The 27245-nt window shown below is 37.9% G+C and overlaps 1 protein-coding gene across 13 annotated transcripts in view; it reads right to left on the minus strand.

Annotated features, from left to right (window-relative positions):
• ZDHHC20 (zinc finger DHHC-type containing 20) overlaps positions 1-27245 on the minus strand; it is a 95984-nt gene that overhangs the window by 19060 nt on the left and 49679 nt on the right. For 6 of the 13 annotated variants that reach the window (XM_023751198.1, XM_023751197.1, XM_023751203.1 and 3 more), the window contains 4 exons: positions 22619-22654; positions 21132-21264; positions 6487-6613; positions 1095-1184 (listed from right to left, as the gene is read on the minus strand). In XM_023751198.1, the coding sequence (XP_023606966.1) occupies positions 1095-1184; positions 6487-6613; positions 21132-21264; positions 22619-22654 (386 nt within the window). The remainder of the gene's footprint in view (positions 1-1094; positions 1185-6486; positions 6614-21131; positions 21265-22618; positions 22655-27245) is intronic. The other 7 variants (XM_023751204.1, XM_023751202.1, XM_023751206.1 and 4 more) reach the window with 2 other exon arrangements.

Below are 27245 nucleotides of genomic sequence, written 5' to 3' on the forward strand. Positions count from 1 at the left end.
TAATTTCTGTAGTAAGTTCCAACTATTTCGCTTTGACAGAGTATCCCTCTCTCTCTTTTTAAAATTGATTTTGGAAAGAGAAGGAGGAATATCGATTTGTTCCACTTATTTATGCATTCATTGGTTGCTTTTTGTATGTGCCCAGACCAGAGATCAAACCCACAACCTTGGCTATCATGATGACGCTCTAAACTGAGCTACCTGGTCAGTACCAGAAGTATCTTTATCTTCTTTGAAATTTCATTTCAAATGAATTACTCTGAATATATGGATCAGTTTGCTTACCATACAAATACTGAGAAAATATCCTATAAATGAATGAATGAAATTTTATATTTGTATTTTTTGAATTCTCAATCTCATTTTCACACTACAGTTAAAATCTGTTTATAAAAATAAAATGGTGAATAGAGAAATGACTAATTTCTTTGAAGAAAAAAACTTACATACACCAATTTAATCAAATCTCAAAAGAATGTATAAGTTTCTAGGAAAATGCAGCACATTTAGGGGCAGCCTTGCTTCCTAGTTTGCCCAGACATTTCGTTTTATGTGATTATTCTGGTTCAACTAGTAAGAGCAAGCATTCCCTTTCTTACTTTGAAAAGTATTCTGGTTTGGATGATAAAAAATATGGTTATCCTAAGCATATATATTATATAACAATATAATATATGAGGAGATATATATTATTAACCCTAAGTTAAAATTTAGCCCTGGTCAGTGTGGCTCAGTTGGTTGTGGTGTCATCCCATACATCGAATGGTCATGGGTTTGATTCCCAGTCAGGGCCCATACTCAGGTTTTGGGTTCGATCCCCTGTTGGGGTGTGCACACCAGGCAACCAATCGATGTTTCTCTTTCACACAGTTTTTCTCTCTCACTTTCCTTTCTTCTCTCTCTAAAATCAATAATAAGTTCAGGATTAAAAAAATATTTAAAAATATATTAAAAATTATTTAGATGTTCTCTTTTGCTATGTATGCTGGCTTACTAAATTACTGCTGTATTTATAAGATATGTTTGTATCACACACACATATATATATTTTGTTTTATAATGAATACTGAAAAACATAATGACAAGAAGCACACCTTCTGGCATATTCATTTTGGTTTGTAACAGAAGCTTGTTCTGGATCCATTCCCACAAGGCGAGTTGGAAAACTGCAACCATCACCCAAACTGCATAATAAAAAATATCAGATTAGAGAAACCAAGATGGCGGCATAGGTAAACACCGGAGACTGCTGCCGCAAACAACCACTTCAAAAATACAACTAAAAGACGGAACGGACATCACCCAGAACCACAGGAAGGCTGGCTGAGGAGAGATTCTTCAACTAGAAGGAAAGAGAACAGCATACTGAGGCTCAGAGGAGGCGCAGTGTGGAAAATACAAAGGTGTGGAGGTGCGCGCTCAAAGCCGGCTGGTGGCTGAGGGTGCGGTTGTCGTTTTCAATCAGGAGGGAGTCTCAGACTCTGAGCTCCAGATCCGGGCAAGTCTCTAGGGACTCAGACTCAAACGGGAGAAGCGGGATTGTCTGGCATCAGTTGGAACGTGAGGGCAGCTTTCTCTCCGAGGTTTGCAGCGGTTGCTGGGGTTCTGAGAAGCAGAGCCTCTGGGAACGGGACTGAGAGCAGCCATAATCGCTCCCTCTGCCTGCCCTGTTGATCCCATGTGACCCGCCCCGCCCAAGCCCTGCACAGAGCCATTTGCCAAATCGCCTCAGGCAAAGGCTAGATTAGCACCTCTCCAGAGGACAGAAGTTTTCCCGTGGCAGACACAGCTGATTCTCACAGCCAGTGGGCCTGGTGGTCAAATCCCTCTAGTATTAACTACAACAATCAAGGCTTAACTAGAACAAGACTGCGCACAAAGACCACAAGGGGGTGCACCAAGAAAGCATAAAAGATGCGGAGACAAAAAAACATGACAGAAATGGAGGATATAGAGCTAAAAAACGCAATTTTGAGGGCTTGCAATAATGTGCTAGAAGCTGCCAATAAACTTGATGAGAGCCTCACGAAATCTAATGAGACCCTCGATGTTGTGATAAAGAACCAACTAGAAATTAAGCATACACTGACTGAAATAAAGAATATTATACAGACACCCAACAGCAGACAGAGGAGCACAAGAATCAAGTCAAAGATTTGAAATGCGAAGAAGCAAAAAACACCCAACCGGAAAAGCAAAATGAAAAAAGAATCCGAAAATACGAAGATAGTGTAAGGAGCCTCTGGGACAATTTCAAGCGTACAAACATCAGAATTATAGGGGTGCCAGAAGATGAGAGACAGCAAGATATTGAAAACCTATTTGAAGAAATAATGACAGAAAACTTCCCCCACCTGGTGAAAGAAATGGACTTACAGGTCCAAGAAGCGCAGAGAACCCCAAACAAAAGGAATCCAAAGAGGACCACACCAAGACACATCATAATTAAAATGCCAAGAGCAAAAGACAAAGAGAGACTCTTAAAAGCAGCAAGAGAAAGAGACTCAATTACCTACAAGGGAATACCCATATGACTGTCAGCTGATTTCTCAACAGAAACTTTGCAGGCCAGAAGGGAATGGCAAGAAATATTCAAAGTGATGAATACCAAGAACCTACAACCAAGATTACTTTATCCAGCAAAGCTATCATTCAGAATTGAAGGTCAGATAAAGAGCTTCACAGATAAGGAAAAGCTAAAGGAGTTCATCACCACCAAACCAGTATTATACGAAATGTTGAATGGTATCCTTTAAGAAGAGGAAGAAGAAAAAGGTAAAGATACAAATTATGAACAACAAATATGCATCTATCAACAAGTGAATCTAAGAATCAAGTGAATAAATAATCTGATGTACAGAATGAACTGGTGATTATAATGAATCAGGGACATAGAAAGGGAATGGACTGACTATTCTTGGGGGGGAAAGGGGAATGGGAGATGCGGGAAGAGACTGGACAAAAATCGTGCACCTATGGATGAGGACAGTGGGTGGGGAGTGAGGGCGGAGGGTGGGGCGGGAACTGGGAGGGGGGGAGTTATGGGGGAAAAAAAAAAGAGAGGAACAAATGTAATCTGAACAATAAAGATTTAATTAAAAAAATAAAAATAAAAATAAAAATAAATAAAAAATAAAAAAATAAAAAATATCAGTAATATTTTAAATCATATTAAGTTAAATCAACGTTGTCAAGTTTAACTCCCATTTTTCAGAGACCTGGTATAAGGAAATAACTTGTCATTTCAAAGAAAATTTCCTAGTATTTCTAATTAAGAGAGTGATTAACCTCCACTAAAAAAAATGCAGCCTTTTTCTTTTATAATTTACATAGATTTAAAAAGAGGATCTTCCATAATATTGTATGCCAACTATACTTTATTTATTGAATGCCTATGATATTCCAGGTACTATTTTAAGTGCTAAGGATCTGGCAGTTAATGAGAAGGAAATCTCTGCCCTCAAAACGTTTACAATCTAAAAAATGCAGATATGCTTACTTTCACATTTTAAAAACATCAAAATTGTGTATAACAAGAACTTTCACTTCCATCCATGATGAATTAACTACAAAATCTGATCTTTCAGTCTTAAACAACCAGAAAACTGAATAGCATATACAATACTGTTTTCAAAACATCATAGAACTGTGCTTTGTGAAAGAAGAGAACTGACTGAGTTCCAGCCTTTGCCAGGCCAGGAGGGGACACAGAGCAAGGTAGTCTCACTGATCTGAGGTGACAGAGATAGGAATTTCTAAAGTTAAGGCAGCTTAAATCTATCAGATAGAGCTGAAGAAGAGGGAGAAATGCAGAAGCTGAAGCGCAAGAAACTGTATTGATGATAACTCCCTACAAAAAGAAAAAGAAAAAAACTGTCTGCCTCTTTAAAGGGAGACAAAATTTAAACACTCAGAATTCAAAATGTCACTCATCCAATAAAAAATTACTAGCGTGAAAAGTAGCAAGTAAATATATACACAAGAAAAAAGTCAATAAAAAAGAAGTTGAAACAAAGACTTTAAACTACAGGAAAAGTGAGGAATGAAAATGTAAGATATAGAAAGAACCAAATTGAACTTCTAGAGCTGAAAAATATCTGAAATGAAAAATTCACTGGATTAGCTTAACAGTTGAGTAAACATTACAGAAGATCATGAACTTACAAATACAGCAATAGGAACTATTCAATCTAAAGCAAAGAAAAAAGATAGGGGAGGGAAAGAGAGGGGCAGGAGAGCAATGGCCTGTGAGTCACAAACAATTTAACGTAGGTATATTTATCAAGTACCAGTATCTGAAAAGGTAGTGGGGGGAGGGTATGGGAAGAGGTAGAGCAGGCAGCAAAAACAACTGAAGACATATGATGAAAATTATTCAAATATGATGAATACTATAAAGTCAGATTTAAAAAGCCTAATGAATTCTAGAGAGAATAAACACAAAGAAAACCATCCCACCAAACATTATCATCAAACTGCCTAAAACCAGTGATAAAGATAAAATCTTCAAAGTAGCCAGAGGGAAATTTATAAACACTGCAATAAAGATAAGAGTGGGGCTCATTTTTTTGTTCCTAAGCCAGAAGATAATAGAACAACATTAAAAAAATTTTTTGAGACACACAGAGAGAGAGAAACATTGATCGGTTGTTTCACTTATTTATGTATTCATTGGTGATTCTTTTTCTTCTTCTTTTTTTTGGTTAATCCTCTACCTGAGAATATTTTTTCCATTGATTTTTTTGGGGGGGAGTGGAAGGTAGGGGGAGAGATACCAAGAGAGAAACATCTATGTGAGAGACACATCAATTGTTTGCCTCCCACACATGCCCAACCAGGGCCAAGAATCAAGCCTACAACCAAAGTGTGTGTCCTTGACCAGAATCGAACCCAGGACTCTCTAGTCCATGGCCAATGTTCTATCCACTGAGCCAAACTGGTTAGGGCCATTGGTTGACTCTTGTATGTGCCCTGACTGGGGATCAAACCCACAAAATTGGTTTATCGGGACAATGCTCTAACCAACTGAACCAACCAGGGCCATGGAGCCATATTTTTAAAGAAAAGAGAAAAACAAAACACCTTAATATTGAAATATCTGTTTAGAAAAAATAACCTTAAAAAAAAAGTCTGTTCCAACTACAGTGGAAAAACCTTGCAATACAGAAAACAAAATATAAAGTACACAGAAGAGATTGGCTCTTGAAAATATAGCAATAAGATTTACTCAATGACACACAGAAAAAAGACTACACAAAAAAAATGTACAGTGCATCAATAAGCTGTGGTTAGAACTTCTTCGAGTGGATAAATGTAATTGGAGTCCCTGCAGTAACGAGGAGAGGGGGATGTCAGAAGAAATAGTTGAAGAAAAAATAGTTGAAATATTTCCAAATCTGATAAAAGTTATAAAATCATAGAACTGGGAAGTTCAATCAATCCTAAGCCCAAGAACACAAAGAAAATTATACCAAGGGACAACAAAACCCAATTTCATGAAACTATTTACAAATAGAAAATCTTAAAAGCAGCTGGAGGAAAAAAAAGACACATTACATATTCATTAAAAAAAAGAATAGTGACTGCAAATTTCTCATCAGAAAAACCACAAGCCAGAAGGCAATGAAGCAAAATGTAGAATTCTATGCCAAGCAAAAATGTTTTTCAAAAACAAAGGCAAAATAAGTCATTTTCACACAAAAATAGGCAATACAGTTAAGGAAAATAAAAACCTACAACACTCACAAATATATCAGTTGAATATCAAATATTTTTCCCTCTTCTATAATGACTTTTGTATATAGATAGCCTAGGATGGCTATGAATTTGGAAGGAAAGGAAACTATATAACATCTCAAACATATATTCCCATTTACATTTGAGTAAAAATTACATTATGTGTTAGATCTTCTATGATTTAAGATAAAACAGAATATATAATCTGTGATAGAATTTTTGAAGATATGGCTAAAAATATCACCTCTGAATATTTCATCACCCTTATAAAAATGTCAAAATAATTATCCAATATTACTGAAAATCTACTAAAATGTGTTTAATATACCTTACTTTTAAAAAATATTTATTTACTTATTTGTTTACTTATTTAATAAGAGTTTATTTAAACCAAACTGGTGACATGCCAGGAAGCAAGATCTCAAAATGCTTCCTCTTTTTTAATATTCTTACTCTTGCAACTTCGCTCATTCATTATTTATATACTTTCTCTATTTCAACTTATTTTCATTTTGAAGGAAATACGTAGCAATTCTTATTTTTTATGAATCATCTTTTTCAATATTCCATTCAAATATATGCCCAAACTCTCCTTTACCCTAATAAAAAAAAAGAAAGAAAATACTTTATAGAATCAAGTTATTCTGGGTTTTCATTCTTAAGGCTAAGAATTATATATTGTAATCTCTGAACCTTAAGACATTTAACTGTAATTTTCATAATTTCTGAGACCTGCATTTTATAAATTACCTTGAAAATATTGGAAGTAGCCAGTATTTCTTTTCATCGCCAAAGACTTGTCTCCAATTTTTACTGTATCCGAGAGAGAAACCATTTCCATCAGGTCCATATGAAAATGTGGGTGCACTAAATGATTCTGTTATAGGTATACATAAAAAATGAGTTAATCTATTTAAAATTATAATAGGAATGAAAGTACCAATTTTCTTGTTTTATATCTTTGATATCAAGAGCCGGTTGGAGCATCGCACCAAAAGATGGCAGGTTCAATCCCTGGTCAAGGCGCATGCAGGAGGCAACCAATTAATGTTTCTCTCTCACATCAATGTTTCTCTCTTTCTCAACCTTCCTTTCTCTAAAAATCAATAAAATTTAAGAAAGAAAAAAAGGATTAAAGAAAATCTTAATAAAAAAGCTATAAATAGAATTTAAAATAAATAATGTATTCTATATAATAAAGAGCTAATATGCTAATTAGACCAAACAGCAGAATGACCATCTGGATGACATTCCAGAGGACCTTCTGGATGAAGCCGGGGGCTGTGAGGGCTGGCTGAGGCAGCTAGGGCTGCAAGGGCTGAGCCCCTTGCATGAATTTCGTGCATCGGGCCTCTAGTTTATAATAAAAAGATAAATTTCTGAAATGTATTTCAGAAGAAAATATCACCTCTGAATACTTCATCACCCTTATAAAAATGTCAAAATAATTACCTATTACTGAAAATCTGCTAAAATGTGTTTAATATATCTTACTTTTCTTTAAAAAAAAATATTTTATTGACTTTTTTACAGAGAGGAAGGGAGAGGGATAGAAAGTTAGAAACATCAATGAGAGAGAAGCATCGATCAGCTGCCTTCTGCACACCTCCTACTGGGGATGTGCCCGCAACCAAGGTACATGCCCTTGACAGGAATCGAACCTGGGACCTTTCAGTTTGCAGGCCAACGCTCTATCTACTGAGCCAAACCAGTTAGGGCTTACTTTTCTTTTTTAAAAATATTTATTTATTTGAGTTTATTTAAACCAAACTGGTGACATGCCAAGAAGCAACATCTCAAAATGCTCCCTCTTTTTTCTTTCTTTTTCTTTTTTGAAAAATATTTTTTATTGATTTTTTACAGAGAGGAAGGGAGAGGGATAGAGAGTTAGGAACATCGATGAGAGAGAAACATCGATCAGCTATGTCTTGCACACCCCCTACTGGGGATGTGCCCGCAACCAAGGTACATGCCCTTGACTGGAATCGAACCTGGGACCCTTCAGTCTGCAGGCTGACGCTCTATCCACTGAGCCAAACCGGTTAGGGATCCCTCTTTTTCCATATGCCTGGTCTTGCAACTTCTCTCATTCATTATTTATACATTTCCTACTATGTGCTTGATGGTACATTACTAGGTGTTTGGGATTCAAAGATAAATTAGATAAAATTTTTACCAAAGAACCCAAAGTCTAACAAAATTACAATGTGATACAGATATGTGTGTATTGAGGGTGTGGTAGAGGAGGGTTAAATATGGAGGAGGTGATACTTGAGAATAATCTTAAACAAGGAATAACAGAAAAGGAAGCAGATGGTTATTAAAGACTATTCTTTTTTTTAAAAAATGTTTTTATTGATTTTAGAGAGAGAGGAAGGGAGAGGGAGAGAGAAACACTGATCAGCTGCCTAACCCAGGCATGTGCTCTGACAGGGAATCAAACCTGCAACATTTTGGTGCATGGGGCCATGTTCAATCAACTGAGCCACCCAGCCAGGGCTAAAGACCATTCTTTTAAGCTTGGTTGTAAAGTGATATGGAGTGAGGTGTTAGAGATAGACCTAATTTTCACCAAATAAATGTATTTTTTGAAAATTTAAAAACAGACTGCATTTCAGCATGTTTTATAAGCTAAGAATAAGCCAGGGAGAGTTTGATTGGGAAAGGTTGATAATATAGAAAAGTAATGTAAAAAATTGATGGAAGACTATGCTAGAAGAAATGGGATTGGTTCTAGAAGAGTTCTAAAGATTAGCCTTAGATACTAGAAAAGACATATCTTATCCTCAGAAGTTAGAGGAAGGGTAACTGTGATGGGTTTGAAAGTAGAAATGATTGTGTGAGGTTATAAAGATAAGAATTTACTTGTGACAGCTTCTAATTCATCTATGAAGAGCTCACAAAATGGGTAAGAAATTAGGGAGAATGGTGAAAATCTGGAATAACTGTTGTAAGTAATAAAAGGTGATCAACCTGATCAGAAACACTACATTACTCCCAAATAGAGGTGAGGGCCTAAGTGAGGGCTGAGACTTTAAATCTGTAGTTGTAACAATCTGTATGGGAGTGAGATTGCCTTCACTGGCTTTCTACAACCCTGATTCACATGTAGATAAAATAGACAGCTGGAGTAACCCAGATCATGGATTAGCAAATGCATTATGGGAGAAAGCCTAGGGGCAGGTATAAAGTGAATGTACAGTCAAGAATTATTAAAATCAGCCCAGCCAGGTGTGGCTCAGTGGTTGAGCGTCGACCCAGGAACCAAGAGGTCGCCGGTTCGATTCCTGGTCGGCATATGCCCAGGTTGCAGGCTCGATCCCCAGTGGGGGGCATGCAGGAGGCAGCCAATCAATGATTCTCTCTCATCATTGATGTTTCTATCTCTCTTTCCCTCTCCCTTCCTCTCTGACATCAATAAAAATACATTAAAAAAAAGAATTATTAAAATCATTTACTATAGGACCTAGAATGGAAAAGACTGGAAAATGAAACAAGAAGAGAGAGAAACACTTGAAAGAAAAGTGCTGGAAAACAGAGGACTCAGTAATCTATAAAAGGAATTAAAAGTATAGACAAGAAAGAGCTAAAAGGACAAAGACTGTGGTTTAAAACTTCAGGGGCTCTTCAGTTCCAAGCAATGAAAAGGTTCAGTGTTTAGTTATGGAAATTACTGGCCATCAAATTTAAAGGGACTAGCCTGCCTGTTTGGGATGGTAGTAGTTTGACTACAGAAACTCTTACTGTGGGGGAATTATCTCACGGTATGTAGATGACTGTTATGAAGAAGGGTAGAGGTGATTCTCCAAAGGACAGAATAAGATACCTTCAAAGGACAGAAAAACAACAATTTGGAAGAAGCAGTGGAGAACCAGCTAACATCCAAGGGTAGGGTTGTGGAGGGTGAGGCTATAAGGGAATGCTGTGCTAGGGTAATCCTATAGAATAAAAGGCTAATATGCAAATTGACCATCATGCCCTTGCACAAGATGGCCGCCCCCATGTGGTCACAAGATGGCCAGCAGGGGAGGGCAGTTGTGGGCGATCAGGCCAGCAGGGGAGGGCAATTGGGGGTGACCAGGCCTGCAGGGGAGGGCAGTTAGGGGCAACCAGGCCTGCAGGGGAGGGCAGTTAGGGGTGACCAGACCAGCAGGGGAGGGCAACTGGGGGCAACCAGGCTGGCAGGGGAGGGCAGTTAGGGGCAACCAGGCCGGCAGGGGAGGGCAGTTAGGGGCAACCAGGCCGGCAGGGGAGGGCAGTTAGGGGCGACCGGGCAGGCAAGGGAAGGCAATTGGGGGCGACCAGGCTGGCAGGGGAGGGCAGTTAGGGGCAACCAGGCCAGGCCAGCAGGAGAGGGCAATTGGGGGCAACCAGGCCAGCAGGGGAGGGCAGTTAGGGGCGACCAGGCCGGCAGGGGAGGGCAGCTGGGGGCAATCAGGCTGGCAGGGGAGCAGTTAGGCATCGATCAGGCTGGCAAGGGAGTGGTTAGGGGGTGATCAGGCTGGCAGGCAGAAGCGGTTAGGGGCAATCAGGCAGGTAGGCAGGCGAGCGGTTGGGAGCCAGCAGTCCAGGATTGTGAGAGGGATGTCTGACTGCCGGCTCCCACAGGGATCGGGCCTAAACCAGCAGTCAGACATCCCCCAAGGGGTCCCAGATTGGAGAGGGTGCAGGCTGGGCTGAGGGACACCCCCCCCCCCTTACACAAAATTCGTGCACTGGGCCTCTAGTTTTTTATAAAGTGCAAGTTAAAATACCTTGATAGTCTGTAAAATTAATTCAGTGGTTTGTAACCACAGAATTACTTAAGGAACTAGAACAGAAAATATTGACATCACTGCATATAGTAAAGTTAAATAATATTTTGTGAAATTTTCGCTTATTTACATAAATTTATACATATGTGTGCATGCACTAAGTTATAGAAAATGATGCATTTCTTACTGTAGTCACTGGCCAAAAAAAGCTTGAAAAAGTCTGTTTGAAGGGATCAACAAGCTTCACAGAAATCACTGGCCTCTCAAATACCCACGCAGGTTTGATGGGAAATTAATGACCTGGGCTGGGTGGGAACTGTGGCAAATTACTGTTTGCAACCCATTTAAAGCAGTCTGTTACTACTTAGCTGTGAATAAATGATGCCGGATGAAAAAAAGAGGACCACAATATCATATTTATCAGTTTCGAAAGAAGAAATCTACTTTTCTATGTAAAATCTCTAAGTTTTTAGCTGTTGTGGAAGGTTTTAGCTGTTGTGGCTAGATTCTGCATGTAGGATGCACTTTGTATTTCTCATTAAAGGGAAGAAAATGGCAGGAAATTCTATGAAGAGGGTAACAAATTAATTAATGGGTATAAGGAAGTTTATTTACATGGATGAAAGCACGACAGACTGAAGTGCTCAAAAGTGAAGAGTGAGTTGAGGTAGGAATGGCACAGAAATCCTTTACTCTGGAAGCACGTCATTCCTTACATGACATAGTTGGGCACAAGTTTAAAATGATCCATAAATGAAAGTATCTAAAAGGCTTCCTAAAATGTCTTCATCTTTCTCTATTAAAATCTATCCCCTTCTAATTTAGCTAGCAGACACATGGCGTAATAGCAGGGAAGGCTTTAATTTTCTTTTTTTAAATGTTTTTATTGATTTTAGAGAGAGGAAGGGAGAGAGAGAGAGAGAGAGAGAGAGAGAGAGAGAGAGAGAAACATTAAAGATGAGAGAGAATCATTAATCAGTGGCCGCCTGCACACCCACTACTGGGGATCAAGCCTGAAGCCTGAACCCAGACATGTGCCCCTGACTGGGAATCGAACCCTGACCTCCTGGTTCATAGGCTGACGCTCAACCACTGAGCAACACTGGCTAGGCGAAGGCTTTAACTTTCTAATAAAATGTTGCAACAAATCATTATTTTGTATCTTGGTACATTAGCTGATAATTAAATATTTCAATTACAGCAGTGAGGTGCTGCTTACATGCCAATAGCTCAGTATGAGCAGTGCCACGTCATCTTGTTTTCGAAATGTTTGTCCAATTATTTGAATATCTTACTGAATTCTTCCTCTATATTTTAGGTTTAAAAAATGAGTAATGCTGATATTAGTGATACAATACGTAAGTTCTACTGTCAACTAACACAAAGATGGAAATGATTAACCATGTCAAAAACACTATTCCTTAGCCTCAATCATGAAACACTGTGAGGAAAAATCAAAGAACTTACATTTTAGCTAAACGATAAACTGTAATTAAGGATTTAAATTTTTTTTTTTTTTTACCAATTTCAGAATGAACCACCACATTAACATGTCAATCTATTATTCACCTTTCATAGATTAATTTTTGAAGACACTGAGTAAATGAAGGAAACAGCTTCTTAAAAAAATCTTTATTGTTCCAAGTATTATATATGTCCCCTTTTCCCCCCCATTTATCCTTTCTAGCCTACCCCCACCCCCTGCCCCAGGCCTTCATCACCCTGTTTTCAGTGTCCATGGGTTATGCATATAAATTCTTTGGTTGATCACTACCCACCTCCTCACCCTCCCCCGCCTTCCCTCCGAGATTCCAAAATTTGTTCTATGCTTCTATATCTCCGAATCTACTTTGTTCATCAGTTTATTTTGTTCATTAGATTTCACATATAACTGAGATCATGTGATACTTGTTTTTCTCTGACTGGCTCATTTCTCTTAGCATAATACTCTCCAGGTCCCTCCATGCTGTCTCAAAGGGTAACAGATCCTTCTTTTTAAATGCTGCATAGTATTCCACGCTGTAAATACACCACTGCTTTTTAAAAAAATATATTTTATTGAGTTTTTTACAGAGAGGAAGGCAGAGGGATAGAGAGTTAGAAACATTGATGAGAGAGAAACATCGATCAGCTGCCTCCTGCACTCCCTACTGGGTATGTGCCCACAACCAAGGTACATGCCCTTGACCGGAATCAAACCTGGGACCCTTGAGTCCGCAGGCCGATGCTCTATCCCAGTGATGGCGAACCTATGACACGCGTGTCAGAGATGACACTCGAACTCATTTTTTTGGTTGATTTTTCTTTGTTAAATGGCATTTAAATATATAAAATAAATATCAAAAATATGTTTTTGTTTTACTATGGTTGCAAATATCAAAAAATTTCTATATGTGACACGGCACCAGAGTTAAGTTAGGGTTTTTCAAAATGCTGACACGTGGAGCTCAAAAGGTTCGCCATTACTGCTCTATCCACTGAGCCAAACCAGTTAGGGGTACCACTTCTTTTTTATCTACTCATATACTGATGGGCACTTGGGCTGTTTCCAGATCTTAGCTATTGTAAATTGTGCTGCTATGGACATAGGGGTGCATACATTCTTTCTAATTGGTGTTTCTGGTTTCTTAGGATATATTCCTAGAAGTGGGATCACTGGGTCAAATGGCAGTTCCTTATTTAATATTTTGAGGAAACTCCATACTGTTTTTCATAATGGCTGCACCAGTCTGCATCCCCACAGCAGTGTACTAGGGTTCCCTTTTCTCCACATCCTCACCAGCACTTGTCATTTGTTGATTTGTTGATGGTAGCCATTCTGACAGGTGTGAGGTGATACCTTATTGACATTTTAATTTGCCTCTCTGATGATCAATGACTTTGAGCATTTTTTCATATGTCTCATGCCCATCTATGTGTCCGCTTGGAGAAGTGTCTATTTAGGTCCTTTGCCCATTTTTTTTTTTTTTTGGATTGTTTGTCTTCTGTTAAGTTGTATGAGTTCTTTATATATTTTGGATATTAACCCTAAGTCAGATGTATCATTGCCAAGTATGTTCTCTCACAGTGGGCTCCCTTTTGGTTTTGTTGATAACTTATTTTGCTATGCAGAAGTTATTTACTTTGGTGTTGTCCCATTTGTTTATTTTCTCCTTCGTTTCCTTGGCCCTAGGAGATGTATCTGTAAACATATGGCTACAAGAGATGTTTGAGATTTTGCTGCCTATGGTGTCTTCTAGGATTTTTATGGTTTCCTGACTTACATTTAAGTCTTTTAACCATTTTGAGTTTATTCTTGTGTATGGTGTAAGTGGGTGGTCTATTTTCATTTTTATACATGTATCTGTCCAAATTCCCCAACACCATTTATTAAAGAGACTATCTTGACTCCGTTGTATAATCGTGCTTCCTTTGTCAAATATTAATTGAGTGTAATGGCTTGAGTCAATTTCTGGGGTCTCTGTTCTGTTCCGTTGAAGTATATGCCTATTCTTGTGCCAGTACCAGGCTGTTTTGATTATAGTGGCTTTGTAGTGTAACATGATATCTGGTATTGTGATTCATCCAACTTTGTTTTTCTTTCTCAAGACTGCTGTGGCTATTTGGGGTCTTTTTTGGTTCCATATAAACTTATGGAGTATTTGTTGTAGATCTGTGAAATATGCCATTAGTATTTTAATGGGATTGCATTGAATGTGTCGATTGCTTAGGGTAGTATGGACATTTTAATGATGTTAATTTTACCAACCCATGAACATGATATATTCTTCCACTTGTTTTTACCTTCCTCTATCTCTTTTTTCAATGTCCTGTAGTTTTCTGAGTACAAGTCTTTTACTTCCTTGGTTAAGTTTATTCCTAAGTATCTTAATTTTTTTGTTGCAATGGTAAATGGGATTGTTTATTTAGCTTCTCTTTCTGAGAATTCATTATTGGTATATAAAAAAGCCATCCATTTTTGGGTATTGATTTTGTATCCTGCTCTATTGCCAAATTCATTTATTAAATCTAGTAGTTTTTTGGTGGGGTCTTTAGGGCTTTCCACATACAAATCATGTTATCAGAAAATAATGAGAGTTTTAATTCCTCATTTCCAATTGGGATGCCTTTTATTTCTTCTTGTCTAATTGCTGTATCTAGAACTTACAGTACTATGTTGAATAAAAGTGGTGAAAGTGGACATTTTTGTCTTGTTCCTGTTCTTAGGGGAATGGTTTTAGTTTTTGCCCATTGCGTATGTTGATGGCTGTAGGTGTGTCATATATGGCATTTAATATGTTGTGATATGATTTTATTAAAAATAGTTTTTGGGTTTTGTCGAATGCCATTTCTACATCTATGGATATGATCGTGTAATTTTTGTCTTTCCATTTGTTTATGTGATTTATCATGTTTATTGATTTGCAAATATTGTACCAGTTCTATATATGTCCTGGAATAAATCCCAAGTAGTCATGGTGCATGACCTTTTAAATATATTGCTGGATTCGATTTGCTAATATTTTGTTGAGGATTTTAGCATTTGTTTTCATCAGGGGTATTGGCCTGTAATCCTCTTTCTCTGTAGTGTCTTTATCTGGTTTTGGAATTAGGATAATGCTGGCTTCAATAAAAAACTTGGAAGTGTTCCTTCCACTTGGATTTTGGGAATAGTTTGAGTATAGGTGTTAGTTTTTTCTTTGAATGTTTAGTAAAATTCTCCTGTGAAGCCATCTGGACCAGGGCTTTTGTTTGCTGGGAGTTATTATTATTATTATTAATTATTATTATTATTATTGCTTCTATTTCCTCAGTTGTTACTGGCCTATTTAGGTTTTCTGATTCAGTTTTGGGAGACTGTAGTTCTTTTGGAATTTGTCCATTTCATCCACGTTGTCCAGCTTGTTGGCATATAGTTGTTCATAGTATATTCTTACCATCTTTGTATTTCTATGCTGTCAGTGGTTACTTCTCTGCTTTCATTTTGATTTCATTTATTTGGGTCCTCTCTCTGTTTCTTGATGAATCTGGCTAATGGTTCATCAATCTTTTTTATCATTTCAAAGAACCAGCTCTTGTTTTCATTGACTTTTTTAAAAAATATATTTTATTGATTTTTTACAGAGAGGAAGGGAGAGGGATAGACAGTTAGAAACATCAATGAGAGAGAAACATCAACCAGCTGCCTCCTGCACACTCCCTAATGGGGATGTGCCCGCAACCAAGGTACATGCCCTTGACTGGAATCGAACCTGGGACCTTTCAGTCTGCAGGCCGACGCTCTATCCACTGAGCCAAACCGGTTAGGGCTTCATTGACTTTTTATATTGCTTTTTTAGTCTCTATGTTCTTTATTTCTGCTCTGATCTTTATTATTTCCTTCCTTCTACTTTCTCTGGGCTTTTCTTGTCGTAATCTTTATAATTCTTTAAGTTTTAGGGTTAAATAATTTATTATTAATTTTTCTTGTGGTTTTTTTTTTTGAGGTAGGCCTGTAGTGCTATGAACTTCCCTCTAAGGACTGCTTTTGCTGTGTCCCATAGATTGTGGGTTGTTGTGTGTTCATTTTCATTGGTTTCCAGTAAGTTTTTAATTTTATTCTTGATCTCATTGGTAACCCATTCATTATTTAATAACATGCTATTCAGCCTCCAGGTGTTTGAGTGTTGTTACTATAGTTGATTTCTAATTTCAATCCATTGTGATCTGAGAATATGCTTGATATGATTTCATTCTTCCTGAACTTGTATAAACTTGTTTTGTGTCCTACATGTGGTCTATCTTTGTGAATAACCCATGTGCACTTGAGAAGAATGTATATTCTGTAGCTTTAGGATGAAATGTTCTATAAATGTCAATTAAATCCATCTGATCGAGTGTGTCATTTACAGTCCCTGTTTTCTTGTAAATTTTATTGTCTGGAAAAGCTGTCCAGTGGACTACACCGGAGACTGCTGCCGCAAACAACCACTTCAAAAATACAACTAAAAGATGGAACGGACATCACCCAGAACCACAGGAAGGCTGGCTGAGGAGAGATTCTTCAACTAGAAGGAAAGACAACAGCATACTGAGGCTCAGAGGAGGCGCAGTGTGGAAAATACAAAGGTGCGGTGGTGCGTGCGCAAAGCGGGCTGGTGGCTGAGGGCGCGGTTGTCGTTTTCAATCATGAGGGAGTCTCAGACTCTGAGCTCCAGATCCGGGCGAGTCTCTAGGGACTCAGACTCAAACGGGAGAAGCGGGATTGTCTGGCATCAGTTGGAACGTGAGGGCAGCTTTCTCTCCGAGGTTTGCAGCGGTTGCTGGGGTTCTGAGAAGCAGAGCCTCTGGGAACGGGACTGAGAGCAGCCATAACCGCTCCCTCTGCCTGCCCTGTTGATCCCATGTGACCCGCCCCGCCCAAGCCCTGCACAGAGCCATTTGCCAAATCGCCTCAGGCAAAGGCTAGATTAGCACCTCTCCAGAGGACAGAAGTTTTCCCGTGGCAGACACAGCTGATTCTCACAGCCAGTGGGCCTGGTGGTCAAATCCCTCTAGTATTAACTACAACAATCAAGGCTCAACTAGAACAAGACTGCGCACAAAGACCACAAGGGGGTGCACCAAGAAAGCATAAAAAATGCGGAGACAAAAAAACATGACAGAAATGGAGGATATAGAGCTAAAAAACGCAATTTTGAGGGCTTGCAATAATGTGCTAGAAGCTGCCAATAAACTTGATGAGAGCCTCACGAAATCTAATGAGACCCTCGATGCTATGATAAAGAACCAACTAGAAATTAAGCATACACTGACTGAAATAAAGAATATTATACAGACACCCAACAGCAGACAAGAGGAGCGCAAGAATCAAGTCAAAGATTTGAAATGCGAAGAAGCAAAAAACACCCAACTGGAAAAGCAAAATGAAAAAAGAATCCGAAAATACGAAGATAGTGTAAGGAGCCTCTGGGACAGCTTCAAGCGTACAAACATCAGAATTATAGGGGTGCCAGAAGATGAGAGACAGCAAGATATTGAAAACCTATTTGAAGAAATAATGGCAGAAAACTTCCCCCACCTGGTGAAAGAAATGGACTTACAGGTCCAAGAAGTGCAGAGAACCCCAAACAAAAGGAATCCAAAGAGGACCACACCAAGACACATCATAATTAAAATGCCAAGAGCAAAAGACAAAGAGAGACTCTTAAAAGCAGCAAGAGAAAGAGACTCAATTACCTACAAGGGAATACCCATATGACTGTCAGCTGATTTCTCAACAGAAACTTTGCAGGCCAGAAGGGAATGGCAAGAAATATTCAAAGTGATGAATACCAAGAACCTACAACCAAGATTACTTTATCCAGCAAAGCTATCATTCAGAATTGAAGGTCAGATAAAGAGCTTCACAGATAAGGAAAAGCTAAAGGAGTTCATCACCACCAAACCAGTATTATACGAAATGCTGAATGGTATCCTTTAAGAAGAGGAAGAAGAAAAAGGTAAAGATACAAATTATGAACAACAAATATGCATCTATCAACAAGTGAATCTAAGAATCAAGTGAATAAATAATCTGATGTACAGAATGAACTGGTGATTATAATGAATCAGGGACATAGAAAGGGAATGGACTGACTATTCTTGGGGGGGAAAGGGGAATGGGAGATGCGGGAAGAGACTGGACAAAAATCGTGCACCTATGGATGAGGACAGTGGGTGGGGAGTGAGGGCGGAGGGTGGGGCGGGAACTGGGAGGAGGGGAGTTATGGGGGGGAAAAAAAAGAGGAACAAATGTAATCTGAACAATAAAGATTTAATAGCCAAAACCGGTTTGGCTCAGTGGATAGAGCGTCGGCCTGCGGACTGAAAGGTCCCAGGTTCGATTCCGGTCAAGGGCATGTACCTGGGTTGCGGGCACATCCCCAGTGGGAGATGTGCAGGAGGCAGCTGATCGATGTTTCTCTCATCGATGTTTCTAACTCTCTATCTCTCTCCCTTCCTCTCTGTAAAAAATCAATAAAAAATATATTTTTAAAAAAAAAAAAATAAAGATTTAATAAAAAAAATAATAATAATAAGTAAAAAAAAAAAAAAAAAAGCTGTCCAGTGAAGTAAGCAGAGTGTTAAAGTCCCCTACTATGAATGTATTCCTGTCAATCTCTCCCTTAAAGTCCTCTAGAAGTCTTTTTTTTTTTTATATTTAGGTGCTCCTATATTGGGTGCATATATGTTTACCAGGGTTATATCCTGTTGTTGGATCAATATCTTTAATATTATATAATAAATTTATTAATATTTTATTAATATTATATATTAAACCTTTGTTGTCTCTTGTGATGGCCTTCAATTTGAAGTTTATTTTGTCAGTTATGAGTATTTCTACCCCAGGTATTTTTTTAGTTTCCATTTGCATGGAAAAATTTTTTCCATCCCTTCACTCTCAGTTTGTATCTTTTGTTCTGAGATGGGTCTCTTGTAGGCAGCATATAATTGGGTCATGTTTTTGTATCCATTCAGTAACCTTATGTCTTTTGATTGGAGCATTTAATCCATTTACATTTAAGGATATTATTGATAGGAACTTATTTATTGCCATTTTAATTCCGTATACCTAGTTTTCTCTTTCCCTCTATTTCTGCTCATTACAGCAGTCCCTTTAACATTTCTTACAGTGCTGGTTTTGTGGTGATAAACTCCTTTAGCCTTTTTTTTGGTCATGGAAACTCTTTATCTCATCATCTATTTTGAATGATAGCCTTGCTGAATATAGTAATCTTAGTTTTAGATCTTTGCTTATCATTACCTTGAATACTTCATGCCACTCCATTCTGGCCTGTAGAATTTCTGAAATATTATCTGACAGCCTTATGGGAGCTCCTTTGTAGGTAACAAATTGCTTTTCTCTTGTTGTCTCTAAGATTCTCTTTTATTTTTGGAATTTTAATTATGATGTGTCTGGATGTGGGCCTATTTGAGTTCTTCTTTGGGACTCTCTGTGCCTCCTGAACTTGTGTTCCTTTTTCCTTCACCAGGTTAGGGATGTTTTCTGCCCTTATTTCTTCCTACACATTCTCTATGCCTTGCTCACTCTCTTCTTCTGGCACACCTATGATGCAAATATTATTCAATTTCATGTTGTCCCACAGCTCCCTTAAGCTGTCCTCCAGTTTTGTAATTGTTTTTTCTTTTTGGTTCTCTGTGTGATTTTTTTCTACCCTATCTACTAATTCACCGATCCGATGCTCTGCTTCCCCTATTCTGTTGTGTATTCCTTCCTCTGTGTTCTTTATTAATTCTGTCATTCTTCAGAGTTACTATATCTTTTCACATGCTTTTGAGCATCTTTACCATCATTATTCTGAACTCTGCACCAGATAAATTTATCTCCAATTTATTTAGCTCTTCTTCTGGAGAAATCTCTTGTTCTTTCATCTGGGGGGTGTTTCTTTGTCTCCTCATTTTGGCTGCTCGTTTGGGTTTGTGACTATGTACTAGGTAGATCTGCTACACCACCCAATCTCAAGTGTAGGACAGTGTCAAATGCTGTTTCTGATTAATTAGATTGGGCAAAGACTCAAGGCCTCCAGACACTGCTGCTCTCTGCGGACTGATTGGATTTACTCTTGAGTAGCCCTCAGATCATCAATCATCAACAGGTGCAGTGCTAGGTTTGCCAACAGGGTGAGGCAACTGCTTCTGCCTGCAGGCTAATTGTTATTCTCAATCTCTTAATGGGCCTCAAAAACTCCACACGGTGGGCCAGGGGTTTTCCAGTAGGGTGGGTCAACTGTCTTCTCCCCCAGACAAAAATTGCCTAGATAGCCAAAGTCTACCTGATAAAGATAACCTCCACAGGGTGAGGGAATGAATCAGCACAGGAAACCAGGGTATCTGCCTTCTGAGCTCTAAGTCCAGAACCCCCAACCCTGGCTTCTGGTCACATAGCTCCAGTCCACTCTGCCTTCCCTGTGCTGGAGCTCAAGGTGAGTGGCTGCACACAAAATTTTGTGTGTTGGCCCTTTAAGAGGGTGCCTGCATTTCTAGCTGTCTTTCCCTGGCAGACAGCAAATCTGCTGTTTTTCACAGCAAGATGTTATGTGGGCACTTTTCTCAGTTCTGTTGCTCTCTGCTGGGGGACCCAGCTTGGGGATTAGACCCCAGATTTCTCAGTGGCAACCACCCACAGCTGAGCTCTCTCTCCAGAACTTCAGCTGCTATCTGTGGGAGCCCAGCCAGCCTTTTTGCACCTCTGTCCTTCCTACCAGTCTCTATGTGGTCTTCCACTTTTCATCCTTGGTTATCAGAGTTCTCTCAAGCTAGTCTTTAGTTGATTATTCAGGATTTTTTTTTGTATTTTAGTTGTAATTCCAGTTTGGTCCTGGGGACATGTTGGTGTAGTATCCACTTACTCCACCACCATTTTTAATCTCCCAGAAAGTAGCTTGTATTAAAATATGTCTTGTTCTCTACTTTTATACACAATGAGCTACTGAAAAAATATATAAAAGTCAATCTAACTTCTTCAACCTTTACATTACATATACCCATTGCTCCTGTCCAGTCATGGTGAATTTTCACATATAATTATTTTACACTTCTTTATCATCTAGTGTCTTCTAGATTTCATATTCACTTATGGTCATTTCCCTAAATCATTATGATTAATTTTGACCTACTTACCTATTGTTGTTCTATTTTTTCCAACTAGCCAGCAGTGATAGCTGAAAAGTGATAGGACGCTGATGAAGAACATTGTAGACACGAAGAAAAGAAAAAGTACGTGGAATTTGGCACGTGTATCTGTGAGTTCATTCTGAGAAAAGAGAAAAGAAGTGTTAATTTTGAAGATAGTCAACTTCTAGCATGTACTCTTATGTGGTTTTACTAAAAATGGTTAAATCAATAAAAATTTGCCAGGTATGAAGAGTAACAAATTAGATATGTCCAAAAATAATATTTTGAAAGCAGAAAATTGGTATTATCAAAGGAGCTTACTTACATAAAATCAGCGCTATCTAAAAAATTGCTTTTAAACATTAAAAAAATTGCAATACTTTCAGTAATAAAAAAAGATGGATTCTTTAATCAACATTTTTATTTTGTACTTTCTGCATAAGTGAAAGAAAACCTTTCCCCCAACATCCAGGAAGTAGGACAGTTTTCACATCAATGCTAAATTATCTGCTAATGTTAATCATATATAATGCTTACCAGAAATTAATTGTGATATATTTATTTTTGTACTTTTCTAATCTCTATTCTTGGAATACCAATACGAATATGCCCATCCTCTCAGCTGTTTCCATTCCTATCTTTTTAAGCCTTGCTCCATTCCTACAGAGCCTTTTTTGGTAATTAGCAATTTTGGTAAATGAATTTAAATTTAACACAAATTATGAGTGAAAGAAAACAGTTTGTTGGTTACACATTCTTATGACTATGTTCATTTTAACAGAAGCAAAGTCTTAACTCAGAAGAAATTGTATCTATTGATAGGATAAGGAGGAATCTATAATCATGAAAGCTACTACAACACAAGGTGGTGCTACTTGACTTAAACACTGTTTACAGGCTAAAAGAAAGGTCTTTAGTATTACATAACTCTATTGTTCATCTTCTCTTCTCCTCAATAGTAACCACAATACCTTGTATTTTTATTAATTTTAGAGAGAGGAAGGGAGAGAGAGAAAGAGAATGAAACATTGATCGATTGCCTCTTGCACATGCTCCAACCAGAGATAGAACCTGCAACCTGGGTATGTGCTCTGACCGAGAATCGAACCTGCCACCTTTTGGTGTACAGGGCGACAATCCAACTGAGCCACACCGGCTAGGGCAACCACAATACCTTTTAAACATCTAGTGGCTCTGGCTGGGTAGCTCAGTTGGTTAGAGCATCCATCTCAATATGCCAAGGTTGTGGGTTTGATCCCTGCTCAGGGCACGTACAAGAAGCAACCAATGAATACCTAAATAAGTGGAACAACAAATCGATGTCTCTTTCCCCTTCCTCTCTTTAAAATCAATAAATAAAAATTTTTAAAAAATCAAGTGATTCTCCTATCTCCCTTCTTGTGAAGCAAATAAATATTATATATTTATGTGTATATTCACTACAAACATCACAAAGGAGATGACAAAAATGTCATGGCAGTAATGTGTTTTACCTTTGGACAACTCTGTGTAGACTTCCTGCGGCAAAGCTTGTACAAATAGAGACAATGTATTAAGAAACCAATTTTTAAACAACATTTTTCTGAACACTACCGTTATATTTTTGTTTTGAAGGAACACTAAGATGTTGCTCTCTAAAAATCATTGACAACCTTTTCTCAAAAAACACAAAACAAACAAGAACATTTAGCTCTTCAAGCACATTTCAGGTATACTTTAAATACACACTTTTCCATTGTGTTTAAAACAGATATGTATTTAAGATATAATAAAATTTAAAAATTTTAGCAAATAGTCCAGCCGGTGTGACTCAGTGGTTCAGTGTTGACCTATGAACCAGGAGGTCACAGTTTGAGGTTTGGGGCTCGATCCCAGTGTGTGGCATGCAGAGGCAGCTGATCAATGGTTCTCTCATCATTGATCTTTCTCTCTCTCTTTCCCTCTCACTTCCTCTCTCTGAAATCAAGTAGCTTTTAAAAAAAACTTCTAATTAGCAGTTTCTAGATCCAGATGGGACAATTTCTTATCCCCTTCATTGTTATTGCAATAGCCTTTTAAAAGGTTGTCGCTTGCCCCTTTCTGTTTTAGTGTCAGCACAGCAATCAGTGATCCTTCACATCACAGCTGTTCCCATTTCACTGAGTAGAAGCCGTGGTCCTTACTACACTTTCCAAGGCTCTTTATTTTGGGGGCCCATATCAGGGACTTCCCACTAGTCTCACTCTTGCTCACCCCCTCAGCCACACTAGATTACTTTCTCCTGCTCAAACATGGCTGGAACACTCCTAATTTCAGATCTTTTCCTCTGTTTGAAATTCTGTACTCTCAGATATCCCCAAACTCTCTTTAAGTCTCTGCTCAAATATTATTTCTTACTTAGGTCTATCCTGATCACTTTTCTTTTCCTTAGTTGAGATATAACCGACACAACATTTTATTAGTGTCAGGTGCACAGCATAATGATTTGATATTTGTATGTACTGTGAAATATCACCACAGTAAGTCTAGTTAACATCCATCACCTCACATGGTTATAATTTTTTTGTGATGAGAACTTTTAAGATATACTGTTATCAACTTTCAAATATCCTTATTAACTGTAATCACCATAGTGAACATTACATCTCCAGGGTCTATTTTATTTTTACTATGTCCACCCACTTCACCCATTCCCCACCCCCTACTTCTGTCAACCACCAATCTCTAGATCTATTAGCTGGTGTGTTTTTTTTGTTTACATATAAGTGAGATCATAATTACTTATCTTTGACTAATTACATTTACAAAAATGTCTTCAGGTACCATCCATGTTGTCCCAAGTGGCAGAATTTCCTTCTTTTTTATGGCTGAATAATATCCCACTGTATAAAGATACCACATCTTCTTCTTTATCCATTCATCTGTCAATGGACACTTAGGTTGTTTCCATGTCTTCACTAATGTAAATAATGCTGCTATGAACATGGAGTTACAGATATCTCTCTGAGATAATTACTTTTGTTTCTTTTGACTATATTTCCAGAAGTGGAATTGTTCAATCATATGGTAGTTTTCTTTTTTAATGAATTCATTGAGGTCACATTGGTTAATAAAATTATATAGGTTTCAAGTGCACAGTTTTACAACATATCATCTGTATATTGTATTGTGTTTACCACCCTAAGTCAAGTTTCCTTCCATCACCATTATCCCCCCTTTACCCTCTTCTACCTCCTCCACCCCCTTTCATCTGCCTAACAAATTTTAGGACTGTTTATTTCTGTGGAAAAATGCCATTGAAATTTTGATAGGAATTGAATTGAATCTGTAAATTATTTTTGGTAGTCTGAACATTAAAAAAAAAATCTCTATTGTTGAAAGTATTACATATGTCCCCCTTTTCCCCCAGTGACCACTTCTAGGTAGTCTGAACCTTTTAACAATATTAATTCTTCCTATCCATGCACACAGACTATTTTTCCATTTATTTGTGTCGTCTTCAAATGCTATCATCAATGTCTGTTTTCAGTATAACAGGTCTTTCACCTCCTTAAATTTATTCCTAGGTATTTTATTCTTTGTGGTATGATTGTAAATGGGGATGCTTTCTCTTTCTGATTATTAGTGTAGCAAAATGCAACTGATTTTTCTGTACTGATTTTTATATCGTACAACTTTACTGAATTTGTTAATTCTAAGTTTTTTGATGGACTTTTTAGGGTTTTCTATAAATAATGTCATCTACAAATAGACACAGTTTTACTTCTTCCTTTCCAATATCAAAGTCTTGATTTCTTTTTTTTTAAGTAGTTTAGTAACTTTTAAAAAAGTATATTTATTTCAGAGAGGAAAGGAGAGGGAGAGAATAGAAACATCGATGAGTGGCTGCCTCCCACTCGAACCTCACTGGGGATCAAGCCCACAACCCAGGCATGTGCCCTGACGGAGAATGGAACCATGACCTCCCAGTTCATAGGTCAATGTTGAACCACCTAGCCACACTGGCTGGGCAATGTCTTTATCTTGCCCAATAGCTCTGGGTAGGACTTCCAATATTATGTTGAATAAACAAGTGAGCATCCTTGCTTGTTCATTATCTTAGAGGAACAGCACTCATCTTTTCACAGTTGATGTTAGCTGTGCACTTATATATTTATATATATAAATATAGCCTTTATTATGGTGCGGTATGTTCCCTCTATACCCACTTTGTTGAGTTTTGTATACAGAGTTGAATTTTAACAAATGTCTTTTTCTGAATCTATTAAGATGAACATGATTTTTATCCTTCATTGTGTTAATGTGGTGTATCACACTGATGAATTTGTAGATGGTGAAGCATCCCTGGAATAAATCCCACTTGAGCATGGTGTATGATTCTTTTAAAGCATTACTGAATTCAGTTTGCTAATATTCTGTGGAAGGATTTTTGTATCTATGTTCACCAAGGATTTTAGCATGTAATTTTTTCTTGTAGTGACCTTGTCTGGTTTCCGTGTCAGAGTAGTGCTGGCCTCATAAAGTGAGTTTGGAACTATTCCCTCTTCTTCCATTTATTGGAAAAGTTTAAGGCAGGAGTTAGTTCTTTAAATATTTGGTGAAATTTATCAGTGAAGCCATCTAGTCCTGAACTTTTCTTTGGGGGGGAGGGGGTTTGATGACCGATTCAATCTCCTTATTAGTAATTAGTCTGTCCAGATTTTCTATTTCATCATAATTCAGTGTTGGAAGGTTGTATGGTTCTAAGAACTTATCCATTTCTTCTAGGTTGTCTAATACTTGGCATATAATTGTTAATAATAGCTTCTTATAATCCTCTGTATTTCTGTGGTATCAGTTGTAATGTCTCCTCTTTCATTTTTTAATTTTATTTGAGTCCTGTCTTATTCTTGGTGAGTCTAGGTAACAGTTTGTTTATTTTTGTTTCTCTTTACAAAAACCAGCTCTGGTTTTCACTAATCTTTTCTATTTTCTTTTTAAGTCTATTTCATTGATTTCTGATCTATTTTTTTAAATTTGTAGACGTTAGTTGAATTTTTTGTTTATTGTTGAAAGTATTACATATGTCCCTTTTCCTCCCATAGACCCCTTCCAACTCGCCCCCGCCCCCTGCCTTCACCACCCTATTGTCTATGACAATGGGTTATGCATATATGCATACAAGTTCTTTCGTTGATCACCTCCCACCCATCCACACTCACCCTCACCTGCCTTCCCTCTGAGATTACCCACTCTGTTCCATATCTCTGGAACCACTCCATTCACGAGTTTGTTAATTAGATTCCACATGAGTGAGATCATGTGATACTTATCTTTTTCTGACTGGCTTACTTCATTTAGCATAACACTCTCAAGGTCCCTCCATGCTCTCTCAAAGGGTAACAGATCCTTCTATTTTTACTGCTGCATAGTATTCCACGCTGTAAATGTACCACAGCTTCTTTATCCACTCATCTACTGATGCGCACTTGGGCCGTTTCCAGATCTTAGCTATTGTAAATTGTGCTGCTATGAATATAGGGATGCATACTTTCTTTCTAATTGGTGTTTCCGGTTTCTTAGGATATATTCCTAGAAGTGGGATCACTGGGTCAAATGGCAGTTCCATATTTAATTTTTTGAGGAAACTCCATACTGTTTTTCATAATGGCTGCACCAGTCTGCATTCCCACTAGCTGTACTAGGGTTCCCTTTTCTCCACATCCTCATCAGTGCTTGTCATTTGTTGATGGTAGCTGTTCTGACAGGTATGAGGTAATATCTCATTGGTCCTGGGAACGTGTCTGTATAGCATCCACTTACTCCACCACCATTTTTAATCTCCCTGGTAGCTGAATTCTGAATGAACCCTGATCTGATTTTTGTTATTTCCTTCTTCCTGCTGACTTTGGCTTCATTTGTTCTTCGCTTCCTAGTTCTTGAGTTTTGAAGTTGCATTGAGATCTTTCTTAATTCTTAACGTAGGTGCTTATCATTATGAACTTCCCTCTATGAATTGCTTTTGCTGCATTCTGTAAGTTTTGGTGTGTTTTACTTCCATTTTCATTTGTCCCAAGGTATTTTTTAATATCTTCTTTGATCCACTGGTTGTTCAGTACCATTTAATGTACACTTATGTGTGAATTTCCCAGTTGTCTTCTT

Source organism: Myotis lucifugus, unplaced genomic scaffold (assembly GCF_000147115.1).
Source record: "Myotis lucifugus unplaced genomic scaffold, Myoluc2.0 scaffold_19, whole genome shotgun sequence".
Taxonomy (NCBI): Eukaryota; Metazoa; Chordata; class Mammalia; order Chiroptera; family Vespertilionidae; genus Myotis; species Myotis lucifugus.